This window comes from Macaca nemestrina, chromosome X (genome assembly GCF_043159975.1).
Source record: "Macaca nemestrina isolate mMacNem1 chromosome X, mMacNem.hap1, whole genome shotgun sequence".
Taxonomy (NCBI): Eukaryota; Metazoa; Chordata; class Mammalia; order Primates; family Cercopithecidae; genus Macaca; species Macaca nemestrina.
In genome coordinates, this window is record NC_092145.1 from 7,877,121 (window position 1) to 7,899,288 (window position 22,168).

General features: G+C 37.4%; 1 protein-coding gene across 1 annotated transcript in view; it reads right to left on the minus strand.

The window, feature by feature from the left end:
- Positions 1-398: 398 nt before the first annotated feature.
- Positions 399-22,168, minus strand: part of LOC105485068 (FMR1 neighbor) — a 47,045-nt gene continuing 25,275 nt past the window's right edge. Inside the window, exons 3-6 of the mRNA XM_011747259.2 lie at positions 19,085-19,225; positions 17,193-17,289; positions 2,075-2,223; positions 399-556 (exon numbers count right to left, since the gene is read on the minus strand). Coding sequence (XP_011745561.2) covers positions 2,088-2,223; positions 17,193-17,289; positions 19,085-19,225 — 374 coding nt within the window. The 3' untranslated portion in view covers positions 399-556; positions 2,075-2,087. The remainder of the gene's footprint in view (positions 557-2,074; positions 2,224-17,192; positions 17,290-19,084; positions 19,226-22,168) is intronic.

Genomic DNA, 22,168 nt, shown 5'->3' on the forward strand with positions numbered 1-22,168 from the left:
GTGAAATTATGATTTTTTTCCTTTATCCTATATTTTCTTCTTTACCAAATTTCCTATAATAATTGTATTTTACTTTTATAGTGGGAAAAGTAACACTATAAATTATAAAATAAAAAACCCTACAAATTATCTTCACCTCTTTTCCTCAAAATAAATGAAGTCCCATACACTGCAACATATGATCATTGGGGTTTTTCTCTCTGCTTGCTGACAGGTGAATAACAATATGGAACATATGTCTTATTTAGTACCAACAGAAGTATACCTTGATACAATAACCCAAGTTGGAAAAATCATGTAACTTTTTAGGATCTGAAATGCCACCAGTGTTTTAGGCATGTTTTTAAAGATTCTGTAGGAACCGTTTTTAATAAAAAGAATTCAGATTCTGGTTTGATGCACGAAAACAGAACTCAATTTTATTTCACGTTTGAAAGTAAACATGACAAAAATAAGAACCAATTTTTAACTTTCCAAAATGCTCCATGAGGTTTGGATGGCTGAGACAGTCCCCTCTGCTCTGAATGGTTTGTGTTGTCTCAAGGGGAAAATAATGCTATGGGAGAAAAGTAAAGTGGGGTTAAACAACTTGAAAAGACTAGTATTCACACATCACACTTTGTCATAAAAGGAAGTCCCTGCAACAAAATTATCAAATTCTTTATAGTGAATGTTATGATTAACTTATGTATTTTCAGTTTGCCAGTACATCATCTTCTGTTCTGTGAGGCATACATATAAAATAGATTAGAGCAAATATCATTAGAGAGATAATTTCTGAATAACAAAGTTAACTTCCATGTCTCAGTGAATGGTCCACAGAAACCAAGTTTTGTTGGTTATAGTGTTATATATGTATAACATATATAGTTATAATGTTATATATGTATATATGTGTGTGTACATGTGTACATATGCACACATGTATTGCATCAAACTGATACAAGGAAATATATTCATATGAATAATAATGCAAGGCATTATTATAGTAATATATATTTATGTGTTAGCTTAAGTAAATATGTATCAAATATACATATATGATACCTTATATAAAGATTTTCTTTTTTTTCTTCTGAGATAAATTGCTTTTCCTATTCATCAAATCAACCTTCTCATTCTGAAGATTGGTGAAATGAAGCCCAGGAAAGTTAAACGACTTGCTCAAGCATACACTGTAAATAATGGCAGAACTGGGACTAAAGCCAGAGTCTCCTGACACAGAATTCAGTGGTCTGTTATTCCATTCCTTTGCCTCTCTGTAACTTAACACCTTAATTTTGGGTAGTGCTTTGCAATTTTCAAAACATTTTCACATACATTATATTGTTTAAGTTACACAAAAAATCTAAGATGATGGTATCAAGGAACTGAAAGGTTAATTCCACTGCCTATGGAAACACTACTAGTTAATGACCTGGGTCTCCTTACTCCCAGTCCCTGAGATACAGCTTTGTTTCTCACCAACCATTTTATTCTTACTTGGTCCTTCACAGTTATTTTGGGAGGAGGAGACCCAAGTCAAGGCTAGGGGTCTATAAGCCTGTACAAGTGTAACTTGTACAAAGTAGTCCCTAGTATATGATTCTGGGATCCCTCTCTCAACCTCTTCTAACACTACATCATGCAGGTTTGAAGAACAGGTAGCTGCGACTAACAGGTAAGATCCAGGATTCAATCTCAGCTCTGTCAGACTCCTAAGGCCATGCTCCTTCCACTGGATATGTGATGTGGTCACATATGAGGACTGTGGCCTTCATTATTTACCAAGGGTGTCTATCAGGGAGCCATAGAGTCAGAGTGGGCAGGTTCAACTTCTTTTCTCCCTCTGAAAAGCTGACCTGTGTATACCATATAATGTGGCACTCAAAACAATTTGGCACATTTCTTATCCATTTTCCTACCATCTCAATATCTCTAGTGATAAATATTTGTTCAGAAGCTGCCCCTCCTGTGATCCAAACATTTGTGTGCTTAAAAAAATGTTTCAGTCAAACCAAGATGATGGTAGAAATATAAAGCTAACAAGAATCAGAGATTGAGCACTTCAACTTTAAATCCTATTGTCAATTACCTTTGGTCTCTTGCTACTCTTCACCATGTTCCTCATCTCCTCTTGCTGCTCTCTGTAACATTTTAGACTTCCTCTTTCGTTTCCTTCTTTGTTTCTTCAAACCCGTTACAACTCTGCTGACCTTCCTTCGTAAATAATTGGCCAACTTGCTGTAATATAAGAAGTTCAAGTGAAACCCTATTTCTCGTTAGTGACAGAATAATAATGGGAGGTTATAAGGAAAAAAATATTTGCCCAGATAACTATACTCTCTCACTTGATATTTTTAACTCACCAGATTTAATAAATCTGACAGAAATTATTCCACTTGGCTTGCTCATATTGATCATCATAACCATCACTATTATTCTCTATACAGTCATTTTGATTATGTGACCTTTTGTAACAGAAATGCTCTCCCACTTCCCTGTGCTGACATCAATGTTACCCACTCTTTAACAGTAAGCATAGATATTATCTTGTCTAGGAAGTCTTCTCTTCCACTCCTAGTTTGGAGGGATTCCTTCCTCCTATGAACTTCAAATCTACATAGTAATGGCTCACATTATATTAGCATTGACAATTTTCAAAGCACTTTCACTTACTCCTGTTGTCATTGGGTATACAATCTCGTACCTCCTTGTATTTGTGTGGACAGTTGGTAAAGGGGCACTTGAGAGGCTACCACATGCCAAGAACTTCACTAAGTGCTTTATATACTTTCTCATTAAATCCTCCAACAACCCTAGAATGTGTGTTTCCTATTTTGCAAATGATTAAACTGGGGCTTAAAGAGGTAAGATAATTCACCCAAGGTCACAGATAACTAGTAATGGAGACGCCAGGATTTAAAGGTAGGTCTGTTTGACTCTGAAGTACAAGCTTTTTCCATTAGACCACTTTGCAGTGTTCATGAATAATGGCTAGTAGCAGGTATGATAAACTTCCTATGTGCCAAGGCCTGTATATAAGCATGTCATGTGCATGATCTCATTTAATCTTCATAACGACTTGATGAGGCAGGTATTATTTCTATCATTCCCATTTTTCATATGGGGAAACTGAGGCACCAAGCGGGAAAGTAACTTGTCGAGGTCACCAAACTACTCAGTAGTAGAAGCAGGATTCAAATCCAGATCTACCTAAATCTAAAGTACAATCTCTCTCCTACTACACTAACCTGTCTCATTCTCTCCTCAAAGCTTGTAAATTCCTTCAGACTGGAACCTTACCTTATCACTTTTTATATCCCACAGAGGAAATGGAAATGTTTGTTGATTTTTATCAAGAAATGTTTGTTGATTTTTATGCTTATAGGGCTTTTACTTTCTAAAGAACTAAACATAAGCCAAGAAGAAAAAAAATAGTAATGTTCATGGCAGAGTTAAGCAAAGAGAAAAATCCAAAGATAGAAAAAAAGAGAGAAAGATTTGCACACAATATGATGAAGAGGTAATGACAGATAAATAATCCTATCCTCAGCTCAAGCTAGGTAGCATACAGAAGAAGATACAAGGACATTGTAAGTGCTACTTAGCTGTACAGAAAAACAAGGTTCTGAGCATGTGGGTCCCAGAGATACATAAGTCTGCCTTTGAAATTATGACTTTGAAGATAATACTAACTTTTCTACCCTAAAACTGTATTACTGGGTTGACACTGAGCTCCACTAGGTTAGACAAATGTGGAACAAAGAAATTCTTTCCCAATTTATCATAAAAATGTCTCCTGGCATAAACGAAATGGTAAGTGAAGGCAAAAAATATATTTATATGATTTATCTATGGCCTGTTTATGTTGCCATGTTGTTACCTGCAGTCTAAAAAAATAATAACTGAAAGAACTACACAGTTCTCAGTCCCTTGGGGCCAGATGTGTTTGAGAATGCAGATTATTTTGGATTTTAGAAAGGTAATATGACATCATATATTGAATATTACATGACATTCCCATGGGGTCTGGGGTAGCATCTCATAATCAAACACAGTAACATTTCTGCAACAAAATATATGAATATTCACTCTAAGAATTAAATAATGACTAGAAGGAATCTCAGTCCAGATTTGTCACAAAATGAATAAAACAAAATTTTTAGGTTTGCAGAAATTTTTGAATTTCAGGATTTTAGAGAAGAAACTGAGAACTTATGCTTTTTTCTAATGCTGTGATGTCAATATATCCTATTTTATATAATTAAAATGACTATGTCTTCTTTATCCACAGATTTATTTTAAATTTGGTCATGTACATTTCACCTTAACTATCAACATAAAAGCAACACGGCCTTATTATTTCAAAACCGGCCTAGGTTTCAGAGGACTTGGTTTTTGTTCAGCCTCATCACTAACTGGCTATATGACTAACATTTACTACTGAGATCCAAGGTTAGCTATTCCACCTAACATCCAGTGAAAATGTCCAAGGGAGAGAGTAGGAGTGAAATGATTTTTCAGTGTACTAGAGGTGATTTTCTTCTTTTCATATGAAGTGTTATATATCATGGCCAGCATACTCACACTGAAAAGGTCAATTTCTTGCACACTCATTCACTCACTGATATATTTGCTCATTTATTAAATAAACATTATTCTAAGTACTAGAGACATAAACATGAATAAGATATGGTACCTGTCCTTGAGGAGCTTAAAATTTAGAAGGGAAAGTAGATATACAAACAATATTACATTGAGATAAGTTCAAGTAGAGGTAATCAGAGATTGGTAGAAGGCAGACAAGAAGAAGCTTGACCCAATGTGTGCAGGAGGTTTGGAGTAAGCTTCCTAGAAGAGGTGACATCTAAGATGAGACCTGCAGCCTGAGTAGAGAGAGCCAGATAAAGAAAAGTGGAGGTGGGGAGATGCATAAGAGCATTTCAGTCAGCAGATACACTTTATGAGAATCAGAGTGGCAAGATGGCATGTTGTTTGTAAACATCAAGTAGAGTAGCATGGCTGGAAATGTTAAGTGAGCTCACTGGAAATTTCTAATGACACAGATCCACATAGTTGTGGGACATTTTTTTCTTCTAAAAATTCCCAGGAGCCTAGATCTAAGAGCAGAGAAGTGGTATGGATTCAGTTTCAATGAAACAAGGAGACCGGAAACAAGAATGGATTAAAGTACTAGACTACGGGATCCAGGCTGGATTTAAAAAAAAAGCAGATGATGTTAGGAAGATGGCAGACCAGGAGAAAAAAGAGAGTTAAAGAGGCTGGAGGCCTCAATGAGTTAAATAACAGGTCCAGCAAAAAAAAAAAAAGCAGAGAAAAAGCTAGAGGACAAGGAACCTATGGTCAAAGGGTAGGATTTTGAACTTTAAGATTTCAGAGACTCAGAGGTTCAATTTTTAGTGAATAACAATGTTCAAGATGTGGGCATGAAACTGGGTGGCCAATGATGAGTAAAGGGGCAATTCCTCAGAATTGAGTACATCAGGGAACTCTGAGGCTAGGGGCTCAAAGAAACAAAAACATACATCACTGAAGAAATTTGTTGGGTGTTTTGGAACCTCAAGAGTTTAACATAACTGATCAGAAAGAAAGAAATGGCCTGAGGACAGAGCAAGATGGCAGAATAGAAGACTCTAACAATTATCCCCATCCTACCCCACCATAGGAACACCAAATTTAACAACTATCTACACAGAAAGAAAAAAAAAAAAGCACCTTCATAAGAATCAAAAATCAGGGGAGCACTCAGAGTACTTGCTTTTACCTTCATATAGCTGAAAGAAGTACTAACAAAAGTACGAAAGACTGTCTTGAATTGCCAATGCCACCTCTCCCCTACCCCCAGCAGTGGCTGCATGGCACAGAAAAAGAATCTGTGCACTTGGGAGAGAAAGAGTGCAGCAATTGTGAGACATGACATTGAACTCAGAGCTGCCCTGTCAAAGCAGAAAGCAAAACCAGGCTGAACTCAGCTGATGCCCACTCACAGGGGGACTATTTAAACCAGACCTAGCCAGAGAGGAACCACCCATCCCAGTGGTCAGGATTGAATCTGGCAAGCCTTGCCACTGTGGGCCAAAAGTTCACTGCGGCCCTCAATAATCTTGAAAGGCAGTCTAGGCCACAAGGACTGCAATTCTTAGGTGAGTCCTAGTGCTGAATTGGGCTAAGAATCAGTGGATTTAGGAGGCACACAACCTACTGATACACTAGCCAGGGTGCCTAAGGGAATGCTGGTGCCACCCCTCCCCTAACTCCAGGCTGCAAAACTCACAGCTCCAAAAGAGACTCCTTCCATCTGTTTCAGAAGAGGAAGGGGAAGAGTGAAGATGACTTTGTCTTACATCTTGGATATCAGCTCAGCCACAGCAGGAAAGGGCACCAGTCAGAGTCAAGAGGTCCCCTTTTCATGCCCTAGCTCACAGATGACAGTTCTAGATATACCCTGAACCAGGAGAGAATCTACTGCCTTAAAGGGAAGGATCCAGTCCTGGCAGGACCTGCTGACTGAAAAGCCCTCGGGCCCTGAATAACAAGCAGTGATACCTAGGTAATATGCTGTGAGCCTTGGGTGAGACTTTGAGACTTGCTGAATGCAGGTGTGACTCAGCACATCCTCAGCTGTTGTGGCTACAGGGAGAGACTCCTGCTTGAGAAAAGCAGTGGGAAAAGTAAAGGGAACTTTGTCTTGAACCTTAATTACCAGCTTAGTCACAGGGGAGTAGAGCACCAAGTGGGCTTTTAGGGTACCCAATCCTGGGCCTTGGCTGTTAGATGGCATTTCTGGACCTGCCCTGGGCCAGAGGGGAGCCCACTGCCCTGAAGGGTGGTGAGTTCCAGGCCAGGTAACATTCACCACAAGCAGACAGAAGAGTCCTTGGGCTTTAAGAGAACATTGGCAGTACTCTCAGTGGGCCTGCAGTGGTGGTTGCCACAAGGTAGGGCTTTTCCACCTGTAGAAAGGGGAAGAAACAGTGGGAAGAACTGCATCTTGTGGTGAGTGCCAGATCACCTGCAGTACAACAGAATACTAGGTATATTTCTAAGATTTTGACTCTAGTTCTTGGCTCCTGGAAAGTACCGTTGGACATGCCTGGGGCCTGCAAGAACTCACCACCCTGAAGGAAAGGATACAAGACTGGCTGGCTTTGCCACCTGCTGTTTACAAACAGCAGTCCCAGTGCCTTGAGCAAACATAGCCAGGTAGTGATTACAGTGAGCCTTGGACAAGACCTAGTGCTGTGCTGGCTTAAGGTCTGTCCTAGTGCTGTCCCAGTGGTGGTGGCCTCAGTGGCGTTTGGGTCACCTCACCCCAAAGCTCCAGGCAGCTCAGCCCAGAGAGAGAGAGATTCCATTTGATTGGGGAAAAGGAAAGGATGAGAACTAGAGCCTCTGATGGTAATCCAGGGAATTATTCTGTTTTTTATCCAAGACCATTAAGGCAATACCTCTACAAGTCTGCAAGAGCCACAGTGTCACTGAATTTGGTATGCCTCCTAATGCAAATACAGCTTAGATAACAACACTCAAGTCCCTTAGAACACCTGGAAATCTGTCCGAAGAAAGATAGGTACAAACAAGCCCAGATAGTGAACAGTACAATGAATACCTAACTCTTCAATGCCCAGACACAGACGAACATTCACAAGCATCAAGACCATCCAGGAAAATGTGAAATCACCAAATGAACTAAATAAGGCACCAGAGACTAATCCTGGAGAAACAGAGACATAGTACCTTTCAGACAAAGAATTCAAAATAGCTGTTTTGAGGAAACACAAAGAAATTCAACAGAACCCAGAAAAGGAATGCAGAATTATATCAGATAAATTGAACAAAGAGGTTGAAATAATTAAAAATAATCAGGCAGAAATTCTGGAGTTAAAAATGCAACTGACATACTGAAGAATGCATCAGAGTTTTTTAATAGCAGATTGATCAAGTAGAATAAACAATTAGTGACCTTGAAGATAGGCTATTTTAAAATACATTAATAGCATTTAAAATGGTCAGAGGAGACAAAAGAAAAAAGAATAAAGAAAACAATGAAACATGCCTACAACATCTAGAAAATAGTCTCAAAAGGGCAAATCTAAGAGTTAGTGGCCTTATAAAGGAGGTAGAGAAGGTGATAGAGGTAAAAGTTTGTTCAAAGTAATAATAACAGAGGATGTCCCAAATCTAGACAAAGATATCAATATACAAGTACAAGAAGGTTATAGAATACCAGGCAGATTTAACCAAAAGAAGATGACCTCAAGGCATTTAATAATCAAACTCCCAAAGGTCAAGGATGAACAACGGATCCTAAAAGCACTAAGAGATAAGAAACAAACAACACACAATGGAGCCCCAGTCAGTCTGGCAGCAGAGTTACCAGCAGAAGCCTTATGGCCAGGAGAGAGTGGCATGATACATATAAGGTGCTGAAGGAAAAATAAGACATACTACTCCTTCACCCTAGAATAGTATGTCCAACGAAAATATCCTTCAAACATGAAGAAAAATAAAGACTTTCCCAGACAAACAAAAGCTGGGGGATTTCATCAATACCAGATATGTCCTACACAAAATGCTAAAGTGAATACTTTGACGAAAAAGAAAAGGATGTTAATGACCAATAATAAATCATCTGAAGGCACAAAACTCACCGGTAACAATAAGTATATAGAAAACCACAAAATATTATAACAATGTAACTTTGTTGTATAAACCACTCTTAAGTGGAAAGACTAAAAGACGAACCAATCAAAAATATTAACTGCAACAACTCTTCAAAACATAGACTACTATAAGATATAAACAGAAACAACAAAAAGTTTAGAAGTTGGGGGATGAAGCTATGATGTAAAGTTTTTATTAGTTTCCTTTTTGCTTGTTTGTTTATGCAAACAATGTTATGTTGTTATCAGCTTAAAATAATAGGTTATTAGATAGTATTTGCAAGCCTCATGGTAACGTCTAATCAAAAAACATACAATGGATTCACAGAAAATAAAAAGCAAGAAACTAAATCATATCACCAGAGAAAATCACATTCACTAGAGGAAGACAGGAAGGAAGGAAAGTAGAAGGAGAAGACCACAAGGCCACCAGAAAACAAATAACAAAATGGCAGAAGTAAGTCATTACTTACCAATAATAACACTGAATATAAATGGACTATACTCTCCAATCAAAAGACATAGAGTGGCTGAATAGATATAAAGACGAGACCCAATCATCAGTTGCCTACAAGAAACACCCTTCACCTAAAAAGACACATATGGATTGAAAATAAAGGAATGAAAAAAATACATTCCATACCAATGGAAACCAAGACAGAGCAGGAGTAGCTATACTTACATCAGAAAAAAATATATTTCAAAACAAAACTATATGAAGAAACACAGTTCACCCATAAAGACACATATAGACTGGAAATAAAGGAATGAAAAAAGACATTCCATATCAATGAAATCATCAGTTGCCTACAAGAAACACATTTCACCTAGAAAGATACATATAGATTGAAAATAAAAGAATGAAAAAAAGACATTCCATACCAATGGGAACCAAGACAGAGCAGGAGTAGCTATACTTACATCAGAAAAAATACATTTCAAAACAAAAGTATATGAAGAGACAAAGACAGTCACCAAATAATGACAGAGGTCAACTCAGCAATGGAATATAGCAATTGTAAATATATGTGCACCCAACACTGGAGCACCTAGATACATAAAGCAAATAGTATTAGAGCTAAAGATAGAGATAGACCCCAGTACAATAATAGCTAGTGACTTCAATACCCTACTGTCAGCACTGGACAGATCTTCCAGACAGAAAATGAACAAAGTAACATCAGACTTAATCTGCACTGTACACCAAATAGACCTAATAGATATTTAGAGAAAACTTCATACAATGGCTACAGAATACACCTTTTTTCCCCAGCACATGAATTATCCTCAAGGATAGACTGTGTGTTAGGTCACAAAGCAAGCCTTAAAACATTGAAAAAAATTAAAACAATAACAAGCATCTTCTCTCACCACAATGGAATAAAACTAGAAATCAATAACAAGAGGAAATTTGGAAACTATACAAATATATGGAAATTAAACAATATGTTCCTGAATAGCCATGAATCAATGAAGTGATTAAGAAGGAAATTAAAACACTTCTTGAAACAACTGATAATGGACACATGATATACCAAAACCTGGGATACAACAGAAGCAGTACTCAGAGGGAAGATTATAGCTATAAGTACCTATAATAAAAAGAGGAAAAACTTCATATAAACAGCCTAATGATACATCTTAAATAACCAGAAAAGCAAAATCAAACCAAACCCACAATTAGGAGAACAAAATAATAAAGATGAGAGCAGAAATAAATAAATTTGAAATGAAGAAAATATAAAAGATTAATGAAACAAAAAGTTGTTTTTTAAGAAAGATGAATAAAACTCACAGACCTTTTGCCAGACTAAGCAAACAAGAGAGAATACCCAAATAAGTAAAATCAGAGATAAAAAAGAAGGCATTGTAACTGATACCATAGAAATTCAAAGGTCAATAGTGGCTACTCTGAACAACTATATGCCAATAAATTGGAAAATCTAGAAGAAATGGAAAAATGTCTAGACACATACAACCTAACAAAATTGAACCAGGAAGAAATCCAAAACCTGAGCAGACCAATAACAAGTAATGAGAGCAAAGCTATAACAAAACTCTCCCAGTAAAGAAAAGCCCAGGACCCACGGGCTGGGCACGTTGGCTTCTGTGTGTAATCCCAGCACTTTAGGAGGCCAAGGCAGGTGGATTCCTTGAGCTTAGGAGTTTGAGACCAGCCTGGGCAACATGATGAAACTTTGTCTCTACCAAATATACAAAAATTAGTTGGGTGTGGTGGCACACGCCTGTGGTCCTGGGTACTCAGGAGACTGAGGTGGGAGGATTGCTGGACCCCAGGAAGTCGAGGCTGCAGTGAGCTATGATTGTGCCACTGCACTCCAGCCTGGGTTACAGAGCGAGAATTAGTCTTTAAAAAAAAAAAAAAAAAAAAAAAATCCCAGGTTTACTTCCATAGAAGCCATCTACATGCTAAGTTTTTACCTGTACCTCTTTTATGGACAATGATTTTCTACCTTAGATACTTGTATATGTCCCTTATTAGATAAACTATGTGTTCCCTGGGAGCACAGAGCATAATCTGATTTGCTTGTTTGTCCTTCACAGCACCTAACACAAGGCCTGGAACACAGATATTATTGAAAGCATTAGAAGTTCTTGAATGATATAATGAAATGAAATAGAGATATTTCAGGAAGATGAGTCTGGCAAGACATTGCAGGATGGATTAGAGGGGGAGTAGCTTAGGAGTCCAGGTGTATGTCCAAACTGGTTTGGCAGGTATCCTTAATTCCTCTTCACCTAAGGCCAATGCCATACATTCCTATTTAAGTACCAAGAAACTTCTCTGGAACCCACCTCCTAGCCATCCTCCAAGCCCCACCTGCAGCCCCATCTCAGATAGTGTCTCTCTTCTAAGAATCTCTTGGATTAGATATATAAGTATGACCTCTCAGCTCTGAAACCTGCCTTTGCTCTTTAGATGCTACCCTTAGTCCCCTTTTGCCCCTCTCCTGAAGCCACTTGCCTAGAACGGGAAAAAGCACTCAAGGCTGGGACTAAATTACAACAATAAAATGGGAGAAGGGACAAATTCCAGACTCATTCCAAAGAAGAACAAAACAACAACAACAAAAAAAAATTACAAGAAGAGTAAGTGAAAAAATTATATATTGAGGATAAATGAGAAGAAATAGTCACCAATGACTCTAAGGTTCCAGCTTGGGAAACTAAAGAAATCACTGACAGGAATGGAGAAGTGTCAAGGGGAGATGCTTTAGGAGAAAAAGAAAATGAGTTCACTTTTTCACATGTTGCATTTGAGGTGCTGATAAAACATCTAATTCACGAGCATGACTGGAAATATGGAACAGACAGAGGTGAGGATTTTAGGATTTGGATTTAAGAGTAATTTACCCAGAGACTCTTGGAATACTATGATCAGAAAATACCGTAGAAATTATCTAACTCAAGTCTCTACTATAATTTTGTTAGAAAATCAATACTCAAAGAATTTAAACACATCCATGAAACATGGCAAAAGCAGAATTGGAACACAGATCTTTTAAAATGTCTTCCTCCTATATATTTCTAACATTCTCTGATAAATGAGAGTAAGGCTTTGGAAAATAACCACATTTGGGAGAACAAAGAAAAGCAGACTGAGATGGATCAAAATTTTAAGAGGAACAATGAAATCCAAGAGGGGAAAATTTCAAGAAGGGAGCAGTCAACAGTGTACTCTGTGACAAAAACATCTAATTGAATGGGAATTGAGAAAAGGTCACTTCATTTTGCAATGAAGTTATTAGTTACTTGGCAACAGAATGTTCCTTTTAATAGTACCTACTATGCCAGAGTTCTCTAAAATGCTGTCCTTGGAGTCCTTGCAATGGGAACACCTCAGACATATGATCCGCATATAATGAGGTTTTCTTATTATTTCAGTAATTAAATTACTCTGAACAGCGTCCAAGAAGAACCAGCTTTATACAAATTTCAAACCTATAGTGACTCATGTTAGAACAGAGTTACAGTTTGCTCACATTCTCATCTGACATATTTTATCAAAGTTCTTAGAGGCTAGTCATACTTTTCAAAATTTATAGATTTTATTTCCTTCCTCTGAATCCAGATGTATATAATCCTAGGAACTTCAAACTTTCCAGTAGTTCACTAATTACTGCATAAAGTTTTTCAAAATAACATTACTAATTATATTGTACAGTATAATGAGACATGCAAACATGGGAAATTGAAAATGTAAATGCCTATTTTTTAAATTCAATGGGTGATGATTTTAAGGCAGTTTTTGACACATTTATTCCCAGTTCTTTACCTCTCATTGTAAGAAAATAAGTGGCACTAAGACTATTGGCATAATGAAAACCAAATTATAATACAGGGAATCATGCAGCAGGATTTGTCTAAATGTAGAAATTTTCAGTAACAGCCATCTGGCAAGTAGCAACATTGAAAGTGTATGGGGGATGTGCTTTTTACATCATCTGTGTATCAGATGATCTGCAATCTTTAAAAAAAATAGACATTTTATTAGTTGAAAGAAAATACAGTTTTGTCATTTTCAGACTAAGTTCTGAATTCTGTCTTAATTCAAAGTTACAAATTCAATCTGATAGGAAGAAAAAGAACATGAAAATGCACTTCATCTGAATGTAACAGGTATGGTATTATAATGTTTAAATTTTCCACCTTACCAAAGCTACAGACACACTCAAGTATCATATCACTACATAATCCACAGATGTTTAAATGGCATATACACACAGATTTAAACTTCATCTAAAAGCAGATAAAGATTAGAAACCGAATTAGAAACTGCACTTGAGACTACTGTCACTGGCTACAGTAATAGCTGTTATAAAAACAATTCAGCCACCTCCCTTTTTCTCCTCCCCTTAGAATCCCTCTCCCCTGCTTCCTTTTGTTGCTATCCACTTGATCTTTTCCTTCCTTCTCCTCTAAGCGAAGGCTTAAGCCTACTAGTGGCACTTATACCTAATGAAGCTTCTGATCCCTATTAATTAGGATAAAAATAGATCTTACATAACCTTGAGGACGCAATAAATTTCAAAACACATCTTATATGTTAGTTTAATATAGTTATTAGTAAATTCTTAGAAAGTTTTTCACTAAGGCTCTCTGCTTCCTTTTGTATGTGCACCCAGTTCAAGCCCACTTGAGTCCTCTGTATACCGGGTTCATATCACACTAGAACTCAAGTCAACTAGAAGTAAACTACAGATTCATTTATAGATTATTCCAGTGGAAAAATTAAGCCGTATCTGCTCAGAAGTGAAATCAGTTAAGGTGTCTATAGAGAGAAGACCACCATCTGAATGTAATTAATTCTGTGAAAAGGACCCCCTCCATCTACTCCAAATCTGTCCCCCTTCAAAATCGACCTCAAACGGCACCTCTACCATGAAGCCTGACCTGCCCTCTCCCACTTAACCTATTCTCCACTGCTTCAAAACTTTTGTAAGTTATTGCTACCATCCATTTTAGTCCTTAATTATTTTCATCTTATATTGTAATTTAAATGTGTCAAACTTGGAATTTGTTTTAAGGTGGATTTAAGCTCCTTAAAATTAGGGCCTATGTCTTAAAAATTCTGTATCCTCCATTATACCTGGCACATGCAAACATTGAATGAATATGGTCAATAGTGGAAAAAATGACTTAGGTGCCAGAAACTGAAGTACATATGGCTCTGGTGCGTAATTACCCTTTTCACCTACACTGCTTTTACTTCTCCCACCAACTCAAATTGCTTCACATTTTTGTTTTTTTGTTTTTGTTTTTGTTTTTGTTTTTGAGATGGAGTCTCACTCTGTCGCCCAGGCTGGAGTGCAGTGGCATGATCTTGGCTCACTGTAACCTCCGCCTCCCGGGTTCAAGCGATTCTCCTGCCTCAGCCTCCTGAGTAGCTGGGATTACAGGTATGTGTCACCATGGCTGGCTAATTTTTATATTTTTAGTAGAGACGGGGTATCACCATGTTGTTCAGGCTGGTCTCGAACTCCTGACCTCGTGATCTGCCTGCCTCGGTCTCCCAAAGTACTTCTCATTTTTTAAGCTCTCCAACTTTTGCCAGTTGTTGGCTCCTTAGGTGATCCTTAAAAAAAGGCACTGTCCAAATTGCAGAGGTTGGGGAATACCAAAACATTGTTTGTTTTGGCTTGCAACTGAAGGACAAGAGAAGAGCTACGACAGTTCTTTCTTAAAGGAATGCTCAGTTATTTAATGTTTAGACAGGATTTAGCAGGAGGAGGAGCTTAAGGGTGTCTTCCAATGATGAAAGAACAAAAAAAGGTCTTCCAAAAGAGGCCCAAATCACATTACTGCAGATAGTCATAATAGGTTTTGGTACCTCTGATTTAGACAAACAACTGTGTTTGGCTTCTTTCTTTTCCTTTTTAAGCCATCACATATTGATTTTACTGCTGTGTCTATTTCTCTTTTATGGGTTATTTTAGTTACTCTAATATTTTACCTATCTCTTTATTCTTTGAAATGGAGAACAGAAAGTGAGTTAAGGAAATCATTCTAAGGAGATATCTTGCCCTGCAAAAGCAGACTTTGGCCTGCACTTGGCTCCTTGTTTGGTATCAGGGATGGGATTTCCCCATTCTTACACAATTATTCCCCTTGCCTCTAAAATCAGCCTACCATAATAGGCTTAAAGTGCCCATACACTCTCAATCATTGTTCCTGGAAATTCAGCTAAGCAGAAAGATGAATCTGCTGCCTGCTCCAAGGGTCATGATAGTCAGCTCAAGATGACAGAAGGAGCATACTGCTCTTGCACAAAATAGTAAAATAAATAAACATAGTAAACCAAAACGTATAGTATCCAATATATACACTTACTCACATTGTTCAAGTTTCTCAAGCAGTCTGTATTATGCAGAAAGAAGGAAATATATTAGCATCCAGAGAATAATCCTTTGGATTTCACTTTAGAGAAAAAAAAATCCAGAGAACCTGAACACCCCCATAAAATTCCTTTGCAGAGGCATAACACAGGGACCATAATGAAGTTATCATACCAAACTTATTATCCTAGAAAGTCTCTAAATTTCATGGTATATTCCTAGCCACCAATTTCTAGCAAATGTTACTTTATTGTTTATTCATGGTTTTTTTTTTTTTAATAAAAAATCAACCTTTGAAGGGAAGAAGGAAGGGTCAAAAATTCCACTCCTACTGCCAATCACCTTGACGATCTTTATCCAAAGTAAGGTAGTGTGTACAGTCGAATTCTTCTTGCAAAATCTAAACCATATTCTGGTAACTCAACTACTACTTCCCCATTAACTTCAATAAAAACATCAAAGATGCTTAACCTTCAACAGGCACCTTCTCTTTATCAGAGAATTTAAGGAGGTACTCATTCTCAGGGTAGTGACAACACTGACCTTGCACCGCACAAACCTTAGCGTGGGTGCTTCCCTTAACTTTGTGCTCTAAGTGCCTCACTCACCTCACTCTAGTCCTGACTGTGCTCTATATCTGTATACCCACTCTGTCCCCATAGGTGGGGAGCTATATATATATATATATAAATATATATATTCTTAAAAAAAAACTGGGAAGCATCATGCTGGTAGTCCATTGGCATTTTGTATAAGATGCTACGAAGAAATCTGTTTACCAGTTGGCTTGAAGACAGATCAAGGCTTTATGACCCAACGGTAGATGATCATTAAAGAGCAATGGCAGATGACTCAATGGAAGCTAACACTTCCAGGAACTGTTCTGATTTACAGTTAATAGCCACCCCCACTGCACACACACCAAGCTTGCTACTTTATTTTTCTTTCGAACTGTGGATTTGTTTGATGAGGGAATGTATAGATACTATGCAGGAAGAAAATCTATGGAAAAATAAAATAATGCACATTTTATTTTTGAGATGGATTTTCACTCTTGTTGCTGAGACTGGAGTGCAGTGGCGTGTTCTTGGCTCACTACAACCTCTGCCTCCCAGGTTCAAGCAATTATCCTGCCTAAGCCTCCCAAGTAGCTGGGATTACAGGTGTGCACCACCATGCTCGGCTAATTTTTTAAATAGAGATGGGGTTTCGCCATGTTGGCCAGGCTGGTCTCGAACTCCTGACCTCAAGTGATCCACCCACCTCGGCCTCCCAGGTTCAAGCAATTCTCCTGCCTAAGTCTCCCAAGTAGCTGGGATTACAGGCATGTGCCACTATGCCCAGCTAATTTTGTATTTTTTAAAATAGAGATGGGGTTTTGCCATGTTGGTTAGGCTGGTCTCGAACTCCTGACCTCAAGTGATCCACCCGCCTCAGCCTCCCAAAGTGCTGGGATTACAGGCATGAGCCACCACACCTGGCTGATAACATGTATTTTAAAAACATATTATGGCAACTCTAGTTTTAGGTTTTTCCCAAGTTACCATATTTTCAACATAAAGAACCCAAACATAATCCCTATATTTCTGAAGTATATTAATAAATATGTCTATACACAAATACTCATGTATACTTAGCAACCAGCAAATAAAAGTTTACGTTTGCCTACCTCCTCCAGAAAAGAGAGCAGCAATAAATGGGCAGATATCCCAGGACGATCAGGCTGACTGCACCAAGCCCAAACATTCGCATCATCTGTTTAGGCTCTGTTGGTTTAATTATATCCTGTTACTTTCACAACTTAAGCAAGAGAAGTAAATCCAAGTTCTTTCATAAAGTCTTTATAAAGTAACTATCAGTTAATAAAGTGAAATGAGGAGGTATTCTTATGTGACAGGTAAATATCCTTGCTACTTTATAAAGAACAGGAGTTCATGAAATGTTCTTGAAACACACTGAAGGCTACACTTTCAATATGTATCCCATAATGAAGCCTTAATAAAATGATCCTACTCTTTTTTGTACAATCATTGATTATTATGATGCATATAATATATTTCTTCCTCTGGCCCTAAATAGGTTTTTTCTCTTGACCATATGTTGTACATCCTAGAGCACTTGGGGAGCACATTAATCTATGAACCATTAACTTGGTAAATAAGTAGCTTCTTAATCTATGGTCACACCACCCTGAATATGCCCCATCTCATCTGATCTTGTGAGCTAAGCAGGGTCTAGCCTGGTTAGTACTTGGATGGGAGACTGTCTGGGAATAACCAGGTGCTGCAGGTTTACTTCCAAATTACAAAATATTAAATTAAACAAGGAATCAAGAATGCGCAGGTGAAATAAGCATATTTTAGTCTTATATTCATTGGAAAATGCATTCTAATGTGATTGGGGAATTGTAAGTCATGGTTAAATTTTTTCCTCTGCAAGAACCAAATGTTGCTTCATACATAATATAAAGACCAAACTGATAAATGAATTACAAATAACATGTGACAGTGTTAAAATTGTAAGATTATATTCATGATCAGCTTTTAGTTTCCAGTATTAACACTACATGTTCAACAAAAAGCCATAAATTGAATAGGGACTATATTAACTTAAGATATTATTTTGCATGCATCCTTTTTGTAGTATTTGTTAGTATTTCATCATATCAAATCCATGCATCATGAGAGCAACTGGAAATACATCCCCACTATCCAAATGAAGGTAACAAAAACAGATGGTGTAGTTCTCAAAACTTTGTAAAGAAAAAAGTATTCAGAAGAACCTAATTCACAAACTATAGAACGAGACTAGGTGTGGTGGCTCACACCTATAAATTCCAGCACTTTGGGAGGTCGAGGCGGGAGAACTGCTGGAGCCCAAGAGTTTGAGACCAGTCTAGGAAGCCTAGGGAGATCCTGTCTCTACCAAAAAATTAAAAATTAGTCGGGTATGCTGGCGCACGCCTGTAGTCCCAACGACTTAGGAAGCTGAGGCAGGTGGATCACTTGAGCCCTGGATGTTGAGGCTGCAGTCAGCTGTGACCACGTCACCACTGCACTCCAGCCTGGGTGACAGAGTGAGACGCTATCTCAAAAAAATACCCAATAAAGAAAAACTAATAAGTAGACCTTAAAAGAAACATCTAAGTCCACTGATACATACTGAGATGTCGAAGACAAGACAAATGGGAAGAATTCTACCTAGAAGGAAAAGCTGGGCAAGGAAAAGCAAGCTAAGGCATGCCCAACCGGTATCTTCTCTCAGCCACTGAGGGTTCCATACAGCCTGGAAACTTTAGGACAACACACAGAGAGTGACAAAAGCAAAAAAAAAAAAAAAATGAGACTAATTTTTGAATTACCAAAGTCACCATCTAAAGGCTAAGCAGAAACTGCTCCTGACTAGAGTCGTGACCACCTCAGGACTTTCTAAGGAGCATTGCCCTAGAATTGGGAGTCCCATTTAAGTATTAAGCTGGGAAATCCAAATGTGAACTTATGCCATTGTGATCTGCTTATTTAATATTAAAAAATAGAAATAAATGAAAGAGGAAGAACTTACCATCTCTTAATGGAGCAAAACATTTGAAGCTCATGGTCCCCAATGATGAAAAACAACATTTGTAGCTCAAACATTCACTCTCATTAAGATCTTCCAGCTCATTACAAGGCTTTACCACCTGATTTTCGCTCATAACGCAAGCTTTTAGAAACAGAAATTTAAGAAACAGAATTCAGCATGGTTAATTAGCACTTTCCCTAATTTAATAATTATTGCAAGACAAAGAAGAAAAGCAAGCATTGAATGGCATATACAGCTAGTGATGGGTGCTAAAAGAAAATAAGACCAGCTAAAAGTTACCACTAAGTTATTTAATATCACATTTTCAAATCTAGGTGAACTGCAGAAAATTACAAGTTGTTAAAAAAAATCATTGGTAAGATAGTTTAAAAGGACAATCAATGATGAGTGCTGGTGATGCAAATATAACACAGAAGAATTAAATAACAACAGGTCAAATGCTTTTAAAACTAACCCCTTGTTAAAATGATCCCACATATATCCTCTGACTTAACGTTACTAAGCTACAGAAACTCACTGAATGCATCAATGAGAATGAATGTAAGTAAAAATTACATAGTTTGCTGCTAGTGACTAAAGTGATACACTGGTATTGACCTACTTTGTGTGAACACTTACTATATTGGCACTACAATACATTTTAGGATTCTTTGTTTCACCCTTAAATTATGACTCTATAATTTTAAACAGGCAATGATTTATGGCATTAACACCAAGATTCACATGCAACTGCAATAAATTCATACATACCTGAATCTAAAAGACTTGCAAGCTCAAATAGTTTATTTTCTATAATATCCTGCTTTATAAGAGAAACAAATACAAACTAAAAAGCACGATATCAGATTTTCATTCAAAAAGAAAAACCTCCACAGTATGTCTATGTGTTAAGGCCAGAATAGATTCGGTTCAATCTCTTATACTATCAACGATTACAAACTTAAAAGTAGTAACTGATATTTTATAATCACTAAAGCACTTCAACATCAGCAAAGAACAATATAATTGTTTTATGCAAATTTTAATCTCAGTATACTTTACTACATTCCTCTTTTTTAAAGATTGGCAATTGCTGAAGCCAAGGTAAAAATAATAATATCTACCATTCTTTAGGCACCTGTTTGGGCCAGGAACCTTGCTTTACACACTTTATTACTAATCTTTGCAACAAACTCCCAAACTGAGTTTTACAACCTCTGTTTTAAAAATAATAAAGGATCAAAGTAACTTATGCAAGATAAAAAATGTAATGCACTACCAAGTTGCCTAGATACTCATTTTCCAAACATTTTAGACAGGAGAGTTTATCCTACTTGTTGTTCTATATTCTAAGTAATCTGCTCTTCAATTCTGCTAGGCCCAGAGTGGCTCCTCTCCCCTAGGTTGGATCGCATCGAGTGTTCAGTTCTGGGTGTCAAATACCCAGAAAACGGTGAAAATAGTCAGGACTACTCAACGATGGGATGGACTTCCTTGCATGCTGAGTTTCTCACCATGGGTACTGTTCAAACACCACTTTCCAGAAATGCTAAAGAGATGGTTACTGTTAGGGTTAAATCATAGACGAGACTAGACTATATGATCTCTAAGATCAGCTGATAATTTATACTTTAAGTGCATCTGATGGATTTTATGCTAGATATTAAAATTAACATGGGCCAGGCCTGATGGCTCACACCTATAATCCCAGTACTTTGGGAGCCCGAGGCGGGTGGATCGCAAGGTCAAGAGATCAAGACCATCCTGGCCAACATGGCGAAAACCTGTCTCTAATAAAAATAAAAAAATTAGCTAGGTGTGGTGGCGCTTGCCTGTAGTCCCAGCTACTCGGGAGGCTGAGGTAGGAGAATTGCTTGAACCTGGGAAGAAGAGGTTGCAGTGAGCTGAGATCATGCCGCTGCACTCCAGCCTGGCAACAGAGCCAGACTGCCTCAAAAAAAGAAAAACAAATTAACTTTCAGGCTCAAATTACTAAGAGGCATTGCTAATTTTAAAGAATCAAAAAGGTAGAACAATTTTTTGTCAGGTTTAGGTATATAATTTTGTCCAAAAGGAGAAAGATCAGGTGATCTCTCAAGCTTTCCTGCCAGTGTGTGTCAAGGTTATCATTTTAATCTGCAAGAGATAAATATTTTATGAATAATAGCCTAATGACAAAACAATGAACATTGTTTTCATGCTTAAGTGGTAAGAACGTTTATTTTCAATTAAGTGGGGGAGGAAATAAATTGGTTAAAAATATTTCACGCTTTATGAAACTGTAGTTATTGTCTTCAAAGAAGACAGTATGTACATTTTATAAATATTTAATCATTGTTTGAATCAACCTAGGTCAGACGTTTCTATTAAAATGGAACAACTTTATTTTGTTGGATAAAATTGTTACTTCATATAATTGATTTTGACTCACTTTCCTGCACCAGGTTGGAGAAATATTTGGGAAATGCACATATCTTTTTCGGACCATTTTTACAGGTGGTTTCAGTGTCTGTACAATGTAGTTATTAAAAGTAAGTATATGACCGTTTGCATCTGTTGTTTTCATAAGCTTTAAAGCTTAACTCATCATTTGTTGTTGTTTGCGACTAATTTTGGCACTCAAATCATTCTTTCAGCCTATACAACATAACACCTCAGATTTCTTTTTTATTTACTCAGTTTGACCATGGCAGTATTTTGAGTTTATTTAAGGAACTTCTTTATTTTGCTATTCTCATTGGTAGATGCCTATTTTATTATATTTTATTTATTTATTTTTTTATTATAATTATACTTTAAGTTCTAGGGTACATGTGCATAACGTGCAGGTTTGTTACATATGTATACTTGTGCCATGTTGCTGTGCTGCACCCATCAACTCGTCAGCACCCATCAACTTGTCGTTTACATCAGGTATAACTCCCAATGCAATCCCTCCCCCCTCCCCATGATAGGCCCCGGTGTGTGATGTTCCCCTTCCTGAGTCCAAGTGATCTCATTGTTCAGTTCCCACCTATGAGTGAGAACATGCAGTGTTTGGTTTTCTGTTCTTGTGATAGTTTGCTAAGAATGATGGTTTCCAGC